Genomic DNA, 22,301 nt, shown 5'->3' on the forward strand with positions numbered 1-22,301 from the left:
TGTCTAGAGGAAGATTCCACCTATGTGTGCAAGACCTCATGCATCTACCAGTGAAGCCTGTCCCTCAACTTGTAGTTTGCAGTATAGATGACTTAATTAGTAACAGAAGGACAAATTCAAGGATATGAGTGTGAGCTCACACCTGTTTAATCTCCTCTTTTAAGTCACATCATCTCCTCTTTATCTAAACTATGAGCTGAAACTGTGTTTCAGTGTAGGAGGTGATTGGCCTCCAGTGAAAATGAGAGTCAGAGTACTTTGGCATCTGGCAGGATAAAACCTTGCATTAAGGTATTCAGCCTACTGCAGACTGGTTAGCTCCTACTGTGTGCATGTTTCATGAACTTTTCCTGGCCACAGGACTGTCTCTGTTCAGTTACGTTCCATGGATTTTGTACATATGGCTTAGGAACTAGAAGGCAGAATATTCTAGCTGAATGTCTTAAATGTGTATTCACTTTCCTACAATTATTTTATTAAATGGAGAGAAGTAGAAAAGAAGAGTAGCCTCTGTCCCTGACCACATTTTTCTTCTTTTTCAACATAAAAACATATTTTAAACATACATTTTTAAACATGAACATCTCTCATGTCAATGAATCTTGCATAATTACGTAGTGCAATGTGCCCAGTAAAAAGGTTAGGACTTTAAACATTAATAACTTTATTATTCTTGCAGTAGATTTCAGAAGATAAAAATTGCATCTCAACACAGAAAACAAATTAGCTTTTAATCAGAAATACAATGCAAGTTCTTAGTAATCAGTAGATAAATTATATGTAAGACCACTAGCATTTTTAAACTTGCATAATTTAAAAGCTGTTCAGTGCTTTCTTTAATGTGCCTGAAAATTGTGTTAGCTTTTGTGATGACATTACAGTGGACTATGGAAAAATGCAGCCCAAAACACTTTAGAGAAAATTCTGAACAAAACAAAAACATGTTTTTGGAATGAAAATATTACAAAAAGAAAAATTGCTAAAGAAGATAGGATAATGCAATGTACTGGTTGTGCTCTGTGCATTGAGCTTATAGGCATATTTGAATGTTGTATGATTAGCTCACCTGCCATGCTGGGAATGAAGTTGTGTGCATGCAGTAACCAGTAAAAGCATGATGTCCATGCTTCTCTCTGTCCTTCACCTTCTAATTTGTCTCAGAAGAAGAGATGGTCATGCAGTTTCAGGGAATTGATGTAATACACTATTTCTTATTATGATGTAAGTTAGCCTGTTTTATTTCACTCTGCAGTAGTAAGCTTCCCTGGCTGCTTTGCTTCACTCTTTTAGTTACCTGATTATAGGTATATAGCGCTGTTTGAGTGCCCTACCTTGCCTCGTGCTGCCTGTCCTCCAGGACGTGCATCTCTTGTGCAGACTGTGTCTTATTAGCTGATTTTGGGCAGACATGTGGGACGTAATCCAAGGGAGCCAACTTGAACCACTCTTATTGTGCCTCTAACGATGTCCTTTATTTGAACTGCTCTACTTAAGTTGCTTGCAATCACTGAACAATCCCTTCAGCCTCTTTCAAATAATGGTGGAAGAGGGTCTGTGCAGATTGAAAGCCAAAGTACTGGAGAGAATAGCAATTCCACACTGATCTCCTGTATCAATATTAGCAGCAAATCAGCTCTATTTCATGATCATCTGTGACTCCCTGTTCAAGGCAGAGTACACAGTTATTTTCTTGTTGCAACTTAAGTTATTGGAGCAGACATGCAATACACTAAGTTGAACTGTAGAGGGAAAGTAGGGCACTTGACAGTTTGCTCAGGACATTCATGAGAGGCATGGGACTTACTACTGGGGACATTTGTGTATCATTCTTAGTATGATAGCAAACAACCAGAGGAACCAGGGGAAAAATGGGCTCAAGACCTTCAGTTGTGTGCTGCATCTCAGAGTGGAGCCTAAAGCTGGCCCAAAGTTGAAGCAAAACAATTGAATGTTACAGTTGGGTGCTAGGAATCACATTTTGGGGTTCTTCCTATAATTTTCTGCTCTTTTAGTTTATTAACTATATTATGTCTTGCAAATCCCTTCATGATCTGTATATCCATGACAGGATGTGTTACTGATAAGTGATCTTTTGTTTTGGAAAGGAGATTTGTTAGCAGGAAATTCTTGCAACTCTCAGATGATCACCAGCTGTTCAAAATGTATTTTGTAATCTAATTACAGGATAACCAAACAATACAGGCATCTCCAAAGGATAATTTACAGCCAGCATAAAAAGCTGTACTTCAGCTGATATTGCAGTGTTTGAGCTGTGATTCTTCTCCTAAAAAAAAACAAGGCAAAGGTTCAGATCTTTTAGGTGCTGATATAGTTCATAGAATCACAGAATGGCCTGGGTTGAAAAGGGCCACAATGACCATCTTGTTTCAACCCCCCTGCTAAGTGCAGGGTCACCAACCACCAGACCAGGCTGCCCAGAGCCACATCCAGCCTGGACTTAAATGCCTCCAAGGATGGGGCATCCACAGCCTCCTTGGGCAACCTGTTCCAGTGTGTCACCACCCTTTTAGTGAAAAACAGTTGCTGGGACAATGCTGTTTCAGATGGCATGCCAGACCTAAAGATTTCATTTTTGACTGAGTTTTTATCCAGACTTACTTTAAAAACTGCCAAAGAGTGTTATAAATCATGTTGATAAAATACATTTCTTTAATTTTTCCATGTATGTTCTGTATTTCATGCAGTTGATAACTCATATGGTTGATAGTGGGAGGCTAGTTCAGCTTCAGTGCTCTCAGTTTCCCATTTCAGCTCATCTTGAGTGCCTGCCCTCAGCTCTCTCTAGCCATGCTCTTGATGGCAGTCTGTTGCTGAGAACTTTCCAAAACCTGAAAAAGTTTGTAAGATTGGGGTGCTTTGGCTTCTGTGGTGTTTTGGAAAGAGCACATGCTAAACAAAATTGCGACTTTTAATTAATATAACCAGTGCTTCAAGCCATGTTTTCTTCAGAGCATCTGAATCTCTCAGCATCTTTTTTGCTAAAGCTGGTTTTGTGTGGAAAGTGCTAAGCTTCTCTACAAGAATTCAACACAGTTCATCTGTAGTTAACTTTTCTCCATATTCAACTGTGACTAGAAAGCATATGTCAGTGGAAACAATATGTTTAAATGCCTAGCTTTATGTTAAAATAATGGTATTAATATTTTAGCATTCTGAAGGAGAAAGCAGTTATTAATATCGCCCAAAGACATTACTAAAATTGCTCTCTTTTTTTTCATTTTGAGATTACCATCTGTGTAACATCAGTAACAGATGTTCTTTTCACCAGAAAAATGTACATGAAAGCAAGGACAATATGCCTGTGTAGGCTATTGGAAGAAAAGAGCATTATAGAATCAGTGGAAGAACAGCTCGCAGAGAAGATCATGTTTTGTTTCAGGAGGATTTGGAAAACTATTATGCTCTAGCTGAAACAGAAACTTCAGCAGTGAATATTTTCTCAGAAAATGGTTCCATTAAAAAAAAAAAAAAAAGTGGAAGTTTATTCAGAGTTCTAAATTTCATGTTTTCCTTGCTTTCTGCTTCTTTTTTTCCTTAGTTCATACAACTCACACGAAACCTCCATTCTTTGTGAATTAAAGTTGTTAAGGGGAAGAGGTCCTAAAGTATCTGAGTATAAAATTAAAAACAGTTTTCAGAGTATTTCATTGATTATTTACTGCATTCCCGCGGCTCTGTTAAATCAAAGGGTGTGATAATATGCAACAAATTACAGTAACTCCATTCATTTCTGTCAGCTTCTTGCAGTGAGAACTTGATCTTTGATTTAAAGTTCCTGTTATAAAGGCTGATGTCAGCTTGCAAAAGCTTTTTTGATTTGAAGGAATTTCATTATTGGTTTCTTTTCCCTATCTTTTCAGCATGAATATGTTAATACAACTAATATTTTCTAAACCTTTTCATCCCCTCCTGATGCTTTTTCAGGTTACAGAATGGCCGGTAGGAAATCAAGGTTTGCTGTATGACCGTAATTGGATGGTTGTAAATCAGAATGGAGTGTGCATAACTCAGAAGCAGGAGCCAAAGTTGTGTCTTATAAATCCCTCAATTAATCTGAAGCAAAAGATTATGGTCATTCAGGCAGAAGGTAATTGAACAATATCCTTTTTTCCCCTTTCTTACTGATGTTAAACTTGCATGCAGAGACACCTGTGTGCATGCACAGAAATACTGATTGCCGTGTATGCATACCAGCTGAACAGACATCTTCTGCTATCAGCTGCAGGTAAAGAAGGCTGAGGTTGGAATAGCCCTGGGTAGTTTCCTAGCTTGTTGTTGGGATAGGTAGAGAGCAGATAGCAAATCCGTATGCACAGTCGTGAAGTGAATGCTTCGGGAAGGAAACGTGATTTGATAAATGTGGAAATCCATTGACTAATCTGTCCCTCCACATCATGAAGGAGAGTTCACCAGCCTGAAGGGACTGTCACCGCTGTGAAGGTAAAGGAACAGGAGTCTAACATCAAACATCTAGGCCAAAGCCCTTCCCATGTTTTGCTCTCCTCTTTCTTCCAGCAGCTATGGGACTAGAGGGGTAGAGTCTTCAGTGGGAATTAATATGAATTAAGATAAGAACCAGATAGTACTAAGCTCAGTTAAATGCTCTCACTAGCAGGCATGTTTGGGCTTCTTTTGACTCATCAAAACCCTCTTTATTATCTGCTGAAGGGGAAAAAAAGTGAAAACTTTATGGAAATCTTTATGGAGAGCCCCATAAAAACAAATTATTTATTTTCCTAACAGTGCTATTAGCACTCAACAGTCGAACAGGTTTGTATTCCGCTGAAGTCATTATTAATGCCCCGTTTGCATGTGGCTGAATGGTGTTTATCATTTCCCTTGTGTCTTACATTTACTCATCCTGTATGTTTTAACTGTTATTATTGTATGTGTTCTCACTTTGCACAGAGAAAAACAAGGAAACTTATATTCAGATTTTTAACCCCTTATTAGAACTCCATATGAGTGGTTCTGTAACTACAGCCTCCTTTCTGTTTGTACAGTACATTTGTTGTCCACTCCAATTGTCAGGCCAGCTAATTTCTTTTGTCATGTTTATCAAATGTACATTAGAGTATTTCTGCTATTTTTTTTAACACTTGTTGTGTGTTCTAGATCCCAAATACAATCTTGTTTTTATTTAGGGATTCCAATCCAGCTCTCAGGGGGCTCTCTGCCCCCCTCCAGGCACAAGCATTCCTTTCCCTCTGGACATTTCATTATTGGAAAAAATTGTTTACAGCTATTTTATTTCAATATGGTTTAGTATTCCCTACCCTCGCTGTCCAACAAAATAAATTTGTCAGTGTGATTCAGTGTGACAGTAACTACTTCAATACCTTTTGCCAAATCCTTCCTGTGCTGAGACTGCTTCAGGTTCTTTCTTTAACCCTGTGTGTGAGCCGTCTAACAGCCAGCCCTGGATGGACAGGCAGATCAACTGTCTGACCAACCCAGTGGTGGATCCTGCTGTGACTGCTTGTGTTGCTGTTCTCATGGCTGTTCCTTACTGTGGTAGAGGGAGGGAGTTTTTAATTCTGAGAAACTGCATCTCTGGGTTTTGACAGTTATTTTGGTAGTCTGTGTGGTTGTTAGCAGGGATTTCCTGTTCTATTTGACATGAAGGGTACAACAAACCCCCACTTTCACAAGACACAGTTTGAGAAAACTGATGTTAGTTTAAATCAGCTCCCAAATAGAAAGATAACTTTTTATATATTGATGTAGGGTTGCTTCCACTGAAACAATTAATGATGGAGCTCCCAGCAGCTCAGGGCAGGTGAGTTTATTTCCAGAAGTCATATTGCTAGAGCGAGAATAAAGGAGAATGTTTTTTCTCCTGCTCCGCCAAACACAGAGGGGCACAAACAGCACTGGGCTGGTTCCTGACACATAAAAACAGAATTTGCTTGAGAATACATTCCTGTAAAAGGTTAATTTCTCTCTTTACACGTTAGCTAACAATCAGCATTACTATGGCAAGTTGTGACAGTTTGCCACCGCATAGAGAGAGAAATTTTAAGTGCTATGAAGGCCTTTTAAAACACTGGAGTAGAAAGATGCTTGCAAAACTGAACAACTAATTACGCTTTATGGAGTTTATTCTGCCTTTAAATAGTCATGTGTTGCTGCCAATAAAAATAATAGGAATTATACAAATACACTGCTGAAAGAATGTACATGAATAGTTTGTATTTCAGTCTATTGAAATAACAGACCTCTAATTTTTCTCATTCACTGAAAATAGGAGCTATAAAGACAAGAATATTTTTTTATATATTAATACTGTGAGCACATCTGTGGATCTTATTATCAAGCAAATGACCATGGAGAATGAGCTTTTACAATTTAGTAACTGGCAATATTCTGCTTTTTTTTTTTTTTTTTTTTTTTTTTGCCTCAAGATAGAATAAAATTGTAATTAACAATGTTTAACTGACCTAAAACTCTCTCTAAAATGTGTATTGTTCAATAAAAATGCGATTCACTTGTTTATAAAAGCAAGGCTTTTTAAAGCCCTGAGACTCTATTTTAAGAAATGTTGTGAGTGTGCCTTGTTTAGAATTTTATTTTAAAAGATAGTAACAGATAAGGACACATACAGTGTCCTTTCAGGTGGCTTGGAGCTAGATGATCTGTAAGGTCCCTTCTAACCCAAGCTATTCTGTGATTCTATAATTGTATGAATCAAACTTTTCCAGAAGGAATGATGCTTATGTTTAATTATTTCAAAGTACAAGAACATTTGTCCTGGTCCGTAAGATGATAATAATGTCTTCTTTTTTGGTTGTTGCAGGCAACTTCAATGCATGTATGTAGGTTGTTCAAAAGTAATGCCTCCTGTTCAGTTCCACGGAAACTGCAGCAGGTACAAAGAGCACGATAACACTATTTGCAAGAGCAAATTCTTAGCTACAAAACACTGTTTTTCAACATAGTCACCACCATTAGCTATGCATTTTTGCCAGTGATGAACAAGAGCCTGCCTGACACACTTGTAAAAAGTTGCATTGCCATCCGGAATGTGGCTTGTCTTTCACTGTGTTCACATTCACTTGTTGATGGCCTCCATCAACATTCAACAAGAGTCAGGGAATGTTGTGGGTGCCATTCTTTGCATATGGAGGAATTCAGTGACACACTTACACTTCATACACCTTTCCATCTCAGACACCATTTTGTCAGAGTGCCCCACTGCTGCCATCTGTCGCAAAGCAACAAAATGCAGTGGAATACTGGTGGGAAAATTCATATGCCATATCACCAACGTCCACCTATGATATATCGTGGGCCAACATCATAAAATAGGAGGCATTACTTTCAGAGCAGCCCTTGTATTGCTTGAATGTTTTATTTTTCTAAATGAACCTAAATTTTCCTCCTTTGTCTTTGCTTCTGAGGTATCCCAACGTTGCTAGCTAAGTAGAGAATGGGAGTCTCTCTGTACTGAAAACTTGCAGGGGCTGGAGCTGTTAGCTGGGCTATAGCAAATCTGAACTACATTTCATTCCTCTCCTTGCAATAAAAAAAAATGATTTCACCATGTCAAAGGGCTAATAGAGCTTAATTTTTGTTTGTAGGACAAATATATAAGCAGAAAGTAAAGAGTGAATTCATGACGTGCCGGTATAAAACTGGAGTACTGGAGATCAGATTCTTTGTTGGTTTGTGTTGCAGTATAATAGAAAATAGTTGGATTCATTGCAGCCACATAGACACTTTGTTCATCGCATAGGATTATTGCTTTCAATTAACAGATAGCAAAGCTGTGCAGCTTTATTTTTTCTTTCTACTGAACTACAGCAGCTATTCCATCTCTTTCACATCCCATTCCTGATAAAAAAACTATGGAAAAAACTTTTAACATATGTCATTACCCAGGATTCATCATCTTGTTTAAGCTCAGAAATGGATACATGTGAATAGTTGTCTATTTGTGGTATCTATACATTTTATCGTTACTCCAGTTATTGTAATTTAATGTCACATTGTATTTCTTTTCATGTACAGGCTATGCTTATATTTTCTTTTCCGTGCCCCATCTTTCTGTTCACTCCATCCCACTGCTCCAAAAGAAAATACAGCAGTGATTAATCATCTCCTGATTTGCTAGAGAGCAAAACAGTGATAAACCCATGCTTTCAGCAGAAGCCATGATTGAGGCAGTAATTCTGTGCCAGTTATATTGCCTGAGATTCACAAAAAATGAAGTTATTCAAAGCTGAAGCAGTGTATTCCTCAGTGTGGCTTGGGTACCAAGGTCATCTGCAGCCTTTGCTCTTTGCATTGTCATTTGGAGCCACCTGCAGGCAGAGAACATAATTCTAGCAAAAAGGAAGAGAGGATTTTTGTCGCAGAGAATGTGGGAGGCTGCTGTGATTGTGAACAGGTGCAAACATAGGCATTTTATTCATTATTGTATGATTCTACATAAATGTTTTTTAATTTGGTTTTCTCTCTATCTATCTAGGCATGGATCCAATATCTGTATCACTAGAAGAAAATATTGGAAAAGAGGCTGTGGTCTATGAGAGTAAAGTCTGTTCACACAGGTGAGTGAGAGCAGAGAGGAAACCAAGCCAAAAATCATTGCAGTAAAACTAAGAACATTATCAGATAGACACTAAGGGGCAAAGTCCTTTAGTAAAAGTGAGGGAAGATAGAAAGCAATAAATGTTCAGTGAGTTAGGGGGCCAGGAGAGGACAGTTTGAGATAAATAATTTGGCATGAACGCATGTCTGGTAGAAAACAGTAAGTAATAACATTAATGAAGAGGGAGTTAAATGAGAAGGTTACAAGAGACTGATGACATGGCACTAACTTGAGTAAGAGAGATCTTTGTTTTACATTTTCCAAGGATGAGAAAAGGGAAGGATATCACCTCTTGCTTCCAAATGTCAAACAGGAACCTCAGCAGGACTCTGGAAATTCAGCTCATTCATTTGACAGTAATGATGCTGGCAACTTTGCCCATTTCTCACTGAACTGATTCAAATTTGCTAGAACCCACTGAAGTTAGAAACAGCTTTCCTTATATGTACAAGCCTTTTTAATTTTGTTTTGACCATCCATGTTGATCAGTGTCCCTTTAACAAGCCTAGGAGGATTGCAGGTGAGTATGTGAAATATGATCAACTCTAAATCAAAAGACTTAGCACCTCAGTGATATATAACATTATGAATAAATTAATTTCCTATAAATGAATTAAGCGTTTATCCATTATATTTTCTAAGTACGTCCCAGTCCCAAAAGCTTTTCTGAGTGACTGGCAGTGTTCCAGATGCCTTCCTAAATTATATTTGCATTTATTACTACATTTGTTTTCACCATGTCTTTTGGTAACCCTAACTGAAAGAGTAATTTACAGATTCCTTTAGTCTTTTGACCAATGTATGCAGGTTATTTGTAACCCTGGATTGGCTTTTATGAGGGTAACATAAACAAGCCATCAGAAGTCCTGGCCATTTTCCCAATGGAGCCATGGAGGAAATGATCTTCTCCTTCTTTTCCACTAGTTATTCAGATGGTGATAAAGAGGATTGTTGTCTCAGAAGAATACTTTCCTCAGGTGGTGGAATTCACCCAAGAGTCATTTGTTTTAACCATCTGTCCCACTTCCCTTAGTGTTGACTCATCCCTCGCCTCCCCGTGGTTAGCCCATCTATTACAGGTGCTGCTGTAAAATAGCCTAGGTTGTCTTTTTCTCTGTGTCTGTATGTTTTGTTGTCATGCCATATTACAGTATGTCTTTCATGTCAGTGACTGTTCTATTTTAATGCATGAAGCGGGAAATTTTTGTGGGAGACAGCTTAGAGTTCTGAGGAGGAAGAAAAGGATGAAGTGGTGAGGAAAGGGGAGATACAAGACAAAGACTGTGATAGGCAAATAAATAAGGCAGTAAATAAAGCTAAATGAGTGGACAAAATTCATGAGGCTCCCCACATTCTCAGAGATCCAACACTGATGCCATGTTCCCATGTTTCACAGGGGAGCCTCCAGGGCCTAGAATTGAGAAATAGGAGCAAAACAGGGCTTTGCACACGTTGGAGTGACGGGGCTTTTTAGTACATCTAACAGAGAGCAGATGAAAGTACTCATAGAAGCTAGTGTTAAGTTTATGGGTGCTGCAGAAAACTCCAAGTGCACAGGGTTAGTTCTTTGCTGAAATAGGCAGGAACACAGACACGGTATCAAAAAAGTCAAGGTAAGGATATTTATGATAGAAGAAGACAAAGGTGTAGTTAAAAACAAGGTGAACTGAACCTGTTATGGGTGAATATAAGTATTCTATCCCTTGGGATCAGTATTCAGACTTCATCTGTCCTTGTTTCTTGTTCTATAAATTACCAAGCCAGAGGGACCAGCTGTAAGGCACTGAAGCTGAATGACATAATAATGCAATGAGTGGGGAGCTCAAGGCAGACAGCAAGTAAAATCTGAGGACGAGGCCCCGCTTTACAAACTGTCTGACATGCTGCAAATGAAATGTAATACTGACAGATGTAAAGTAATACTTGACAAAAATAAAAACAAACAGAAAATGAATGGACTTGAATTACAACAGAACTTTGAAAAGGACCTTGAAGAGACAATGGTCCTTGCTCAGAAAATGGTCTGGCAATAAGGGAAAGCAATTTGAAAACCTTGGAGTCTTGAAATACACAAACCACATGGTGACATTTGATGAACTATTCAGAATGCTGTGTGTCTCTAACTTAGCTACTGTGACTCAAAAGAGAAAGCAAATAAAAAAGAGGGCCAAATTTTCATCCTGATTTATGCAGTATTACGTTCCAGCAGGCAGCTAAGCAGTTGGCTCAGCAGAAAATTGAAATACCTCTAGCACCTCTGTTTGGGTGGGAAAAACTATTTGGGGAATTTGTTTCACCTGTACTGTGATCATGAAAGATTCATGTCTTCTCATTAGCTGCCTTCTCCCTAACACAGTGAGCAGTGAGGACACAAGAACTGCTCACTTCAGGTTATGAATATCATGTGGAGATTCACCTTTTGTCCCCACTTCTAGCCACAGTGCCATTTTTTCATTTCAGCTTTAGGACATCATTGACTAAAAGCATCAGGTGGGCATCTGTCCAGTCTCAGACTGGGGAGACAGATGCTCAGCTGCATCTCAGTAAAAATTCAGATCAGCAGCTGAAGGCATATCTGATCCCTGCAGGATTATAAAATCTCTTGATATCACTTTTCCTGGCTTTCTACCTGTCCAATTTGATTGAACACACAGTACATTTCATAAAGCCAAGTCAATTCCTCTCTCAATCTTAGGGCTTAACATCTTTTACCATGTGGAACTGTTTTTTTGTTTCACAAAGAAGAGAGTCACCATTCAGCTTTTTTTGTCTGGGTAGGAAAGCAAGGTGAGCACAGGACCACTGCTACTTCACTTTCCTTATTACAAGAATCTTGCCTAGATGGTCATGAGAATCTACATTCCTCTCACCTATTCATGGCACTTAACAGTTAGACATCAGTCAAAATGTAGTTAAAAAAACACACCTGGAGTAAGAGTCGTCCCATCCTGAGATCTGATATAGATGCAAAGTGGTTATCTCTTTCTATTTTCTGTGAGGGAAACCCAGACAATTAGCTAAAACTAGATGCCCTGTTTTTAGACAATTGAAATGAAGATGACTCTGGGCCGAGGATGCTAATTGCAAATAGGTCTGATCTGTGTACTTTCTGAAATGAGAGCAGTGATCTAAAAACCCTGTTAGTAGAGCTTAGATCCAAGTAAAGAAGGCAAATCTTGCGTAACTCAATAGACAGATTACTAGTAATAGGAACCATCTTTAGGTTGAGAAAAACCGCTACATGGGTTCTACTAGTGGAGTATAAAGCACATACCAGTGAGTAACTTTTTCATAACACTTCACTGTAATGCTTTAGTATTGGCTACCAGTTACTGTACCTCAGAGTCATTGTCTTGTGAACCACAATTACATAATAGTTTATTCTGCAATAATTGTTGGTCTGATATACCAAATTAGATGTCATGAATATTAAGACTAACAGAGTAGAGCTGAGGAAATTGGGAAATAAAATTATACAGAATAAACATCTTCGTTATTTGTCTTCAGTTTTGCAAGTTAATGTTTTGGTGATCTCATGATAGGGTGAAAACATATGACTGTGGAGAAAGAACTGCTGCCTGGTTCTCTACATTTCTTGGTCGTCCGTGTCGCTTGATAAGACAAAGTCCAGACGGGAAAAATGACGCGCAACACAAAAATACAAGAGGTTTGTTGTCAATCTTAAAAAAAAAAAAAAAGTGGTAGCTCACGTAGTAAATATGGAGTCATTGACTTAACACTGAGTATAAAATTTCCTTGATAAAAGGGGCAAGAGTCATGAGATATTGATTTAGTAGGCTTCTACGGGTACATTTATACCTGTACTCTGCTTTTGCTGCCCTTCTCTTGCTTTCATCTGGTGAAAATGCACAAATACCTCCGTCTTTCTTTTTTATCATCACTACAATGATTTTATCTGGAAATCCAATGATCATTTTGAGAAATGGTGATGAAAAATCTATTAAAATAATGTATTTTTATACTTCTTTTTTTTTTTTTTTTTTAATAAAAGCAATCAAATTGAAAGAGCACTGAAAACCCATAGATGTTGCTGTTGTAAATGATTTTAAAACTGGTAAAATCTTGGCTGTATGTCAGTTTCTAAATGCATTGTATCATTACAATTTGCAGTTTTGAGAGGATTCCTGGAATCTTTCTTTAGTGTCTGGAGCCCAGTGAGAAATGTTTTAATGAGAAAGAATAAGAGGTCAAAGGAAAAATGAAACTACTATTATAGTCTTCCTGATTATCCATCACTGTATAATATAGGATTGATTTTTGGTAGGTCTGACATGTGCTACAAGCATCTCGCTCTCTCTTGTGAATGAAGCTCAATACCTCCTGATAAATGCAGCCAGCATTCTGCAGCTGAAAGAACATGTTGCTCCAAGGTAAGATTCTTTTGTCTTCAAATATCTTTCAGCTGTCCTGGATTCCAGAATCTTGCCAGAAGATACCATTATAATTGTTTTATCTCAAAATTTAGAGGCATGTACTTTTCAATGTTCAACAAATATATAGGTACTAAACTACTATAGTTACTCACTCCTGAAATGCTTCTGAAAACTTGAGTTAAATACTCAGATATAAACTGCCTACCAGTCATCTTCAGGAGAACTTTTAACAAACCTCTTGACAGTTAGTCTGATGCTAGGGGACCATTAGGAATCAGTCAACTTCTGTTTGTGGAAAGAATGTGGATAAGTTAGTTTTCCTTGACGTAAGTAACCTGTTAGATGAAAATATAAAGTCTTGTTAGTTACTGAAATACTTCTTCCTATAGGAAAGTTTCAGATTTAGAGAAACATTCACAATAGAAATATTTTAGAACTATTTGCTGGACTGTGCTTACTTTGTTTATTTATTGAATTTTGTATTACTGTACAGAAATGAGAGATAAAGGCAGCAAACAAAACACTTCAGCTAGACTGGGATTTAAAGTTAAGACACCCAATGCTAATTATATTTTTATAAACTGAAACTATTTCTTGAGTGTAACAAAGGACAGGCTGGAATTCCATCATTGTTATTTCTTCCATTCTTCCATACCATATATGTTTCTTCTCTGAGCTCATGTCCCCCTTTCCTTGTCTCACCAAACTATTGTGTCTGCTTGGAGACATCTTTCCCTGTAGTCACCCACCTATATGTCTCTCTGCACTGAAATTCTTGTTTATAGAATCATAGAATGGCCTGGGTTGAAAAGGACCTCAAAGACCATCTAGTTTCAACCCCCCTGCTATGTGCAGGGCCACTAACTACTAGACCAGGCTGCCCGGAGTCACATCCAGCGTGGCCTTGAATGTCTCCAGGGATGGGGCATCCAAAACCTCCTTGGGCAACCTGTTCCAGTGCGTCACCATCCTCTGCATGAAATCCTTCATCCTAGTATCTAACCTAAATCTCCCCCGTCTTAGTTTAAAATCATTGTCCGTTGTCCTAGTGTTATTCCTATATATATATATATACATAGCTGTAGGAGGATACATATATGACTTCAGGACTTAAAACCACAGGCTGCGATGAACATCAGTACAGATCAGCTTGCGTTTCCTTCTTTCTTTAGGAGACAGTTGAACAATTGAACAATCTTGACTTATCAGGACAGTTTCCCTCTGAGAAAAATGCCTGGCAGAAGTTTGAATCTGTCCATCTCTCAAATACTTTGAGTACCTTTTCTCAATGATTATTAATACCTTTTTTTGAGGCTTGACTGGCTGGGTTACACCTCCTTGGGAAAACAATGCTTGCAGGTATCCCTTACTCACACTGGACATTTTCCATGTGGGCTCCAGTGAGGAAACTTTCCACGTATGATATTTGAGTGCACAGAGAAAGAGTAAGGCACCAGAGGGAGCAGCAAATGACAGGAGGAGGAGGACAGGGAACTTTGCAACATGTGATGTCAGACGATCCACTGTTTTTGCACCTAATATCTTGCAGGATTCTCTTCAGTACAACATAATCTCCTTTTTCTCAAAGGATACTCCAGACATGACCAGAGCTGCCACTGGGCCTGAGAAGTATTTTGCTTCCCAATTTTCAGCACAGGTTGGAAGACCCCTCCTTATTTTTCCATACTGTGCTTTCTCAGGATGCTGAGGAAATTAATTCAGCATAATAGAATCACAGAATGATTTGGGTTGGAAGGCACCTTAAAAATCATGTAGTTCCAACCTCTCTTCCGTGTTCAGGGACACCTACCGTCAGGCTGCTCAAAGTCCTGCCCAGCTTTCCTTGAACACTTTCAGCAATGGGCCATCCACAGCTTCTCTGGGCAACTGTTCTAGTTTCTCACTACCCTTGCAGCAAAGAATTTCTTCCTAACATCTAATCTAATGCCTAATTATTGATGTACAGCATCATCATTCCTCACTGCTACTCAATCATTGCCATACAAACTTTCCAAATACTGAACTATGCAATAATCTTTGAAGAATCTGCCTGTAGGGATCTTTATTAAATTACTTTTTTTTTTTTTTTTTTTTTTTTAAATATGAGTTAGCATCTTGCATGTAAGTTTAATGGAAACCTGCTAAGATTTATAGAACTCTTTCAAACTGCAGTTGAATTTTAACGGTTTCTCTGTGATGCATATTCTGTAGTAAGTAAAAATTAATCTTCCTTTGCACTTGGCTCTTGAAAGGTGATCTAAAACAATAACAGGAGTTTAATTATAAATTAGAATGTAAGGTGCTGGTGGAAAACTACATGTGTAAAGAGACATTCACCTCTGCTGTTGCCTTTAGAGGTTACCTCCATGAAAATCCCCATGATTTGGCCTGTGCAAATGTTCCTGATAGAAATATTTTCCTGAAGGTGCAAATAATCATTTTCAGTTTCTGTTAAATATATGGAATGCTTTCTGCATTGCAGGACCCGCTGCTGTGGTAAGTCCTAAGTACTCAAGCTAACTTTGGCAAATTACACTGATTTTCACAACAGATCCATGCTGAGATTTACAGGATGAAGATGCTTCCACCCAACTGATTCATGTTTTTAGAGAGAGGAAATAACAGGAATTTACTCAGATACATGCTGCCAAGTAGTTACAAGCAGTTCTGAGGACTGGGGATAAACATGGGAGAGTCCAAGTGTTTTGGACGTGAGACTGAGCAAGGAGAGAAAGAGTGTGGATATTGGAGTCTTGGAGAAGCAGCATCAAGAGCTGGAAGTCAAAAATAGAAGTAGTTTTTAGAAGCTGGTTCAGAACATGATAGATTTAGCTATGAGGTTACCAGGGCCTTTGATGCACCCCTTAATACCAGCATGGAACTCATCTGTCACAAAATGCATTGAAAGCTGTCTTTACACAGCACTCCTTTCTGCCAGTTGTTCACAGAGAGTCCACAGTAAAATCGTGAAACCAAATGGTGTAACTGAACTGTTTCATGGCTGACTGCTATTTTCCCCTGTAAGTCTCAGCATCAGCATAGTCTGCACTTACCTACTGCAATCATGATAAGCTGTATCTCAGCCATGGGATTGCTCGCAGGATCTCTAAGGAAATCTGCACTTTCTATCCCCAGGCTCCTCACAGCTTAGTGGACAGTGAAGGTTTGTAGGAGCCAAGGTTGTGTGGTTTGACTGGAGATCAGTTCATCCTTATGCACATTCATCTGCTAAAGAGGATCATCTAGACTGTTTTAAAGAAAATCAAGCTTTTTCATGTAGCAGACCTATTCTGCCAGGATTGTTTGATGGGAGGAGTTCTTCCCATGCATTGAGTTTCCTTTTTTTTTTCCCTTATTTTAATTAAAACAAAAATTTCAAAATGCTTATCTGTTTTTAAAACTTTTTTTCTCTAGAGCAGAATGATTTTTCCATTACTTACCCAAGTTATGATCTCTGCTGGAGCATGTCAGATGCAAAAGTTCTCAGAACACAGCTGATGAAACATAGAAAGTTGTTCATGTCCACCATGGCTAATGCAAAATAAAATGCTTTTTCCCCCTAATAGTAGTACTCAGAGAACCTCCCTCACAAATTTTAGGGCTGTCGTTTTTTATGATACTGGTAGAATTCTCCTTTGAAAGGAGAATGAAGAATTCAAAGATGCAGCCAGCTTTCTGATATTTATATGCAGTCTGCTGCTCTGTCTCCCACATCTTTGTTCTTAGCACTGACACAAATCTGTACTCTGGCAGTTCTAATGCTTGTGAAGAGGTGGAGATATCTCCTCACAGAGATTAATTTTTGTTCTAAACATCTGTCATTTGGTGCAATCTGCTGCAGCCTACAGACAAATAATAATATGGGGAATATATTCTCTCATAAAATGCCTTTACTGGCCTTGAGCATCTGCTGGTTTTGTCCCTTTTTCAACTACAGCATGTGCAGAACATGCTTGTATTTGCTTTCTTCTTAGAAGAATTTAATCAGTCAATTGATAACTTAGTCAAAAGATCTTTTTATTTGCTACCATTATTTTTACATGTAACTAGTAAAGAAGTTTTTTCATGTGCATTGTTTTTAATTGCTGAATGTTTTCCTGCCTTCCTTACAGTACTTTACAGGGCTACAGCTCTGAAGAAACCACCCAGTTGATTACAAGTTATAGTAGAATACTTTGTGCCTCTTTTATTACCTTTGTAATAAAACTTGATCCAAGATATTCTGGAAAAACAGTTGATGAATTCTATTAGCCACTAGCTTCTTACAGCACAAAAATCTAGTGCAGAACTATTGCAGAATACATTAACTAAGCTTGCTTTTTCTCTTCCATTGTGAACTCTGTGTTATAGATTGAAAGAGCCATTGGAAATAGAGGAATTAATCCGACGTTTCCGTGCCAACATTGTCATCAGTGCACCAGAATCCTTTGAAGAAGAAGAGTGGGCTGAGATCTCAATAGGTTCTCTGCAATTCCAGGTGCAAACTTATCTCCATTGTCTAAATTCCTATTCTGTCACAAAGCATTTTGCCCCCTGGAGATTGGGCAATTCTTGCGAAGCTTTGACTTGAACATGGGCAACTCGATTTGTGTACAGGTGAAATTTATGAAGGTGCTAAAAAACCATGCTGTGACCCCTGGCAAACATGCTGCAAAGTGACTGAGTGGTTTTGATGTATTTCTCTACCCCCCTTTTTTTTTTTTTTTTACAAATTTCATAATTCATAACATTTCTCATCTCCATCCAGCTGAGGAAAAAAATAATCACTTTTTTAAGGTAGGGTTTGCAGCAAATATTGAGCAAGCATGTAACAAGAGAATACTAGTTGCTCTCAAGTATGATAATCTAAATGCAGTCTCAGATTGCTGCACATCAGTTGTTGTAGTGATTGCCAGAAGCCTGGACATGAATACCAGTGAGTGATCACTGTCCATTGTTCTCTGGCATATGCATTTAATCTCCATGCAAGACGTGTTTCGAAGTCTAGCCTTAGGTAAGGTTGTTTCTTATATTATGTTTCATATCATACCTCACAATGTGATGTGCTTTGTACTGTAAGGAAAATGCTAACAAGTCAGACTTTGTTGGCAAGGAAATACTTTTTAGAAAAAATGCAAGCAAAGGTCCATGAAGAAGCTACATGTGAAACCTAAGGAAAAAATGAATATATTTGTTACATGTTGTATTGAATTTACCTCATTCTTAGATATGAAATATATGTTTGTAAATGAATTGTCAAGGATGTGAAACAGCAATTCATTGTTTGCTAAGGAATGACAATGAAGGATGTGAATAAGAGAAGTGCTAAGGCCAGATCTAGAAGCTGAGATAGGAATTATTCCTAATTGTTTCTGGTCAGCATACTTTAAGAAATAGAAAGGCTATTTTTTAGTAAAGGTAGGAAATGTGACTTATCTTCTCCTTTCTTTGTGTATACTTTGATCAGTAAGCTGCAATGTGAGTTGAAGAAAATTCAGGAAAATTTTCTTCAGGTGCTTGATGCCAGAAACACAGTAGAATACAGTGTTGAACAGAGAAAAGTGGGGTAAAATATTTTCTTCTCTTGAGTTGTTTTTCTTTTAATAAAATATTAAAGTTGTTGCAAATCATGAAAAACTAGAAACAAGTGTATGATTTTAATGCCTACTCTGAAGAGTTGTACAAACAATTCTAGGTGTTCCTCAAAGAAATCAAATAGCTCTTCAGAGCAGCACATAAAAACATTTGCAGTGTAAGGTTAAATTATTTGCCCTATTCAAATTTTATGACAAATTTTACAAAATTGAAAAACTTATATTAAGATATTTTAAGGAACAGTTATTTTCTAATATGCAGAGCTTTGCTAAAGCTTGGGATGCAGTAGTAAGCAAAACTGTTCTTCATTTTAATGTTTTAGAAGAAGTAACTCATGGCAGACTTTTTGTCCACCCTAAAAATGCAGCCTATTACAAACAGGAATTAACTTTAGGAACAGCATTCTGTATTATATATGATGTTAGATTTGCGGATCTCAGTATCCTTTCTGATGACAGACTTGTGAAAATTCACATTTTACATTCTGTTTATCTACAAGTTCCATACATATAAGAAAGTGTATGGGATATTGTGTATTTCAACTGCACATAAACAGTGTAAAGCCTGTTAGTTTAGCTCCAAGAAAATCACAGAATCACAGAATCGCAAGGCGTTGGGAGGGACCTCAAGAGATTGTGTCCAATCCCCCTGCTAAAGCAGGTTCCCTACCGCAGGTTCCCTACCGCAGGTTGCACAGGCAAATGTCCAGGTGGATCTTGAATATCTCCATGGAAGGAGACTCCACAACCTCTCTGGGCAACCTGTTTGATTGCTGCATCACTCCCTTACCATACAGAATTGTTCTGCTTGTTTGTATGGAGCTTCCTATGTTCAAAAGAATAAAATAAAATGAAAAAAAAAAAAAAAATCCTCTTCTTGATAAATCCTGAGGACCTGACTTAATTTTAAACTCAGTTCTACTTTGGGCAAGTAGTCCTGTCAGCTCACAGATTAAGTCAAGCCATCAGGAAATACAGATATGTTTCTTTCTCTGGGAAATTTTTCCCTAAAAAGAAAGGAAAAGAAAAGAAAAAAGGAACTAAAAATTCAGTGAGACCTTTGCAAGTGGACTCTTTGAAAATGTACCTACATGAGGTGAACAGGACTGACCCCTTACATAATTAAAGCCTACAGAAACAAAGGAAAAGTATATGGAAGACGTGTTTTTGCAGTATTATACTGGTTGTAAGCTTGTACTGTTCCACAGTGTACTGTTTTGATATAGCAGTGACCCTTCTTTAACTGAAATTTCAGGTTGTGGGTCCATGTACCAGATGTCAAGTAATCTGCATTGATCAACAGTCTGGGGAACGAAACAAAGACTTTCTGCAGTCTCTGTCTGCTGCCAGGGGTAAAAAGGTCAGTACATTGCTCTAGAAGAGCTGCACAGAAAGATGTAGTGCATTGCATGCATAGTGGAATACCTGCTGAGAGAATACTCACTGTTAAGTTCTTCAGCTAATCATTATCATTTGTTTTTTCAGTCAAAAGAGGATAGACTTACAACCCAGATATGATATGGCTTATTCCCCAAAAATTCTCAACCTGTCTTTTATTCAGGAACTGACTATAAATGTGCATTGCTTTTCACTGTGCTTGCTTTTATTCTGCATGTACTGCTTTACAACATGTTTGTTTTGGTCTTGGAAAATACAAGACAGTATGTTGATGTCATTCCAGAAGAGAAATGTGAAGAAAAATCACCAAGTGCTTGTGACAAAACAATTAGCTCTTGCGACTAAACATTATTTTTGCTGAGAAAAAAAGGCTTAGGTAACCCAGAGCAGACGCGAATATAATCCAAATGGAGAGTGACTGATCAGGAATGTGAGTGAGGAATAGGTCTGAAACACAGGCTCTGGTTTGGAGTTGTTGGGTCTCCTCAGGCTACATTAATTCTTAGAAATGAGAGTGCTCAGACAATGGCTAGTTCAGCATCCCAAAAGCTTCATAAATCTCAGAAGCATTTTTTAGCTGAAAATTCTTACTACGAATTCACTGATTGCTGTTAAGCTTCTCTTGTAAAAGGGAAGGCAGTCAGTGCCAATAGCCTCGCCAATAGCAGCCAGACACCAGAGACTGTGCACAGCACAGAGACATAACAAACAGGTTGCAAATTATTCACCCAAAGGGTGCATGAACAAGTTACAAATAATGCATTTTTTGTTTAAAAGCAAAACAAAATCGATTTGTCTCAGTGGCTCACTATGCAAAGAAAGAGCTCCATGTTCAATGAGTGTTACTGGGGAATAGCTCTGACAGCTCCATCCTGGAGCCAGCTGCCTGGTGCAAAGTGAGGTGGGGAGGGGCGAGTAGTTCAAGCTGCCTGCTGGCACTGCTTCCTGCTGGCCTGAGACGGCTTGGGGCTGCACAGCAGGCTGGCATCCTGATTGCTGCAGCACGTATCATGGAATCATAGAATGGCTTGGGTTGGAAGGGATCTTAAAGACCATCCAGTTCCAATCCCTGCCATGAGCAGGCATGCCCCCCACCAGATTAGACTGCCCAGAATCCCATCCAATCCGGCCTTGAATGCCTCCAGGGATGGGGCATCCACTGTTTTTCTGGGCAGTTGTGTCAGCACCTCACCGCTCTCTGAGAGGGTATATGTTGCATTGGAGATGAGAACCTAATTGTAGTGGGTGGCCTGAGAGTGAGACCTCTGCAAGTCATGGTGAATCAAATCTGGAACATCTGGGATACTTTCTGGGTTGGGATGCTGCCCAGCTGCCACATGGGGCAGGGAGGGCTTTCTCTCCCGCATGGGTTTTGCTAGATTATAACTGAAAGCCTCTGTAGAAGGACAGTAATCTGTGTTTGGTGTCCTCCTCAAGTGGCAGTGACACTTCAAAGACACAGATTCTCAGGAGAGGCACAGCATCTTCTGCATGTTTCCCACAGCAGAGATGAACTTCTCTTTTGTTCAGGTTAACTCTGGTAATGCAAAGATTTTCTTGTCCTAGAACCACAGGACTCATTCATACAGAATTAAGGCAATGAAAGCAACCCAGCCTCTTGAGAACCTGGTGTCAAATAAAAGGAGCAGGGCATGGCAAGGCACTGCAGAGTACCATGCTGCTATTCACAGCAGAGCAGTGCTTCCCTTCTCACAGCTGTGCAAAGATATCCGCACTGCAAAGAACAAGGCCATCAGCTTTTTATTTTTCCCAGCTTTCAGCCAAAGATTACTCTCAGCACTGCTGGCAGAAGGACTCTTGTGAACATGCCCTGCTCTGTACAGGGCCAAGTCTTCTGGGTATGCTTGACAGCCAAGTGAGGTAATCTGAGCTGAATGTGTCTGTGAAGACATCATAGCCCATTGCTCCTCCAAGTCATCTGTGGAGTGATGGTCACCAGCTGCTTATCAGTCAGCAGCACCTGAGGACTGTGGCATCTGCAGTGTGCTAGGCAGAACTGGCAGAGGACATTTATCTAAACCTTGCACAGTAAATACTGGGGAGGGAGAAACATTGAGTTCCTGTGGCTTTGCTAAATTGCAGAGCTAATCCTTTGGTGACTTATGTCTGAAGCAAATGCTTTTCTGTTGAGGATTCATGTACCTGACGTCACTTTAGACTTTTTTTTTAATTTAACACAGATTCGGTGAAGGAATTTAGCAGTGTTTGTTCTCAGCTGTCAGTAACACAAATCCAACTGCAACAAACAAATGCAGCGAGTACAATTTAGGCTAATTTCCTAGTACTGGTGTAACTGATATT

At 38.7% G+C, this 22,301-nt stretch overlaps 1 protein-coding gene across 1 annotated transcript in view; it reads left to right on the forward strand.

Annotated features, from left to right (window-relative positions):
- The window catches only part of MOCOS (molybdenum cofactor sulfurase), a gene marked incomplete at both ends in the record, with an annotated part of 204,884 nt that overhangs the window by 177,528 nt on the left and 5,055 nt on the right, over nucleotides 1-22,301 (forward strand). Inside the window, 6 exons of the mRNA XM_079533631.1 lie at nucleotides 3,946-4,108; nucleotides 8,492-8,573; nucleotides 12,157-12,281; nucleotides 12,900-13,005; nucleotides 17,359-17,485; nucleotides 19,837-19,941. Of these exons, the coding sequence (XP_079389757.1) occupies nucleotides 3,946-4,108; nucleotides 8,492-8,573; nucleotides 12,157-12,281; nucleotides 12,900-13,005; nucleotides 17,359-17,485; nucleotides 19,837-19,941 (708 nt within the window). The remainder of the gene's footprint in view (nucleotides 1-3,945; nucleotides 4,109-8,491; nucleotides 8,574-12,156; nucleotides 12,282-12,899; nucleotides 13,006-17,358; nucleotides 17,486-19,836; nucleotides 19,942-22,301) is intronic.

The sequence above is a fragment of the Tetrao urogallus genome, assembly GCF_951394365.1.
Source record: "Tetrao urogallus genome assembly, chromosome: 3".
In the NCBI taxonomy this organism is placed as follows: Eukaryota; Metazoa; Chordata; class Aves; order Galliformes; family Phasianidae; genus Tetrao; species Tetrao urogallus.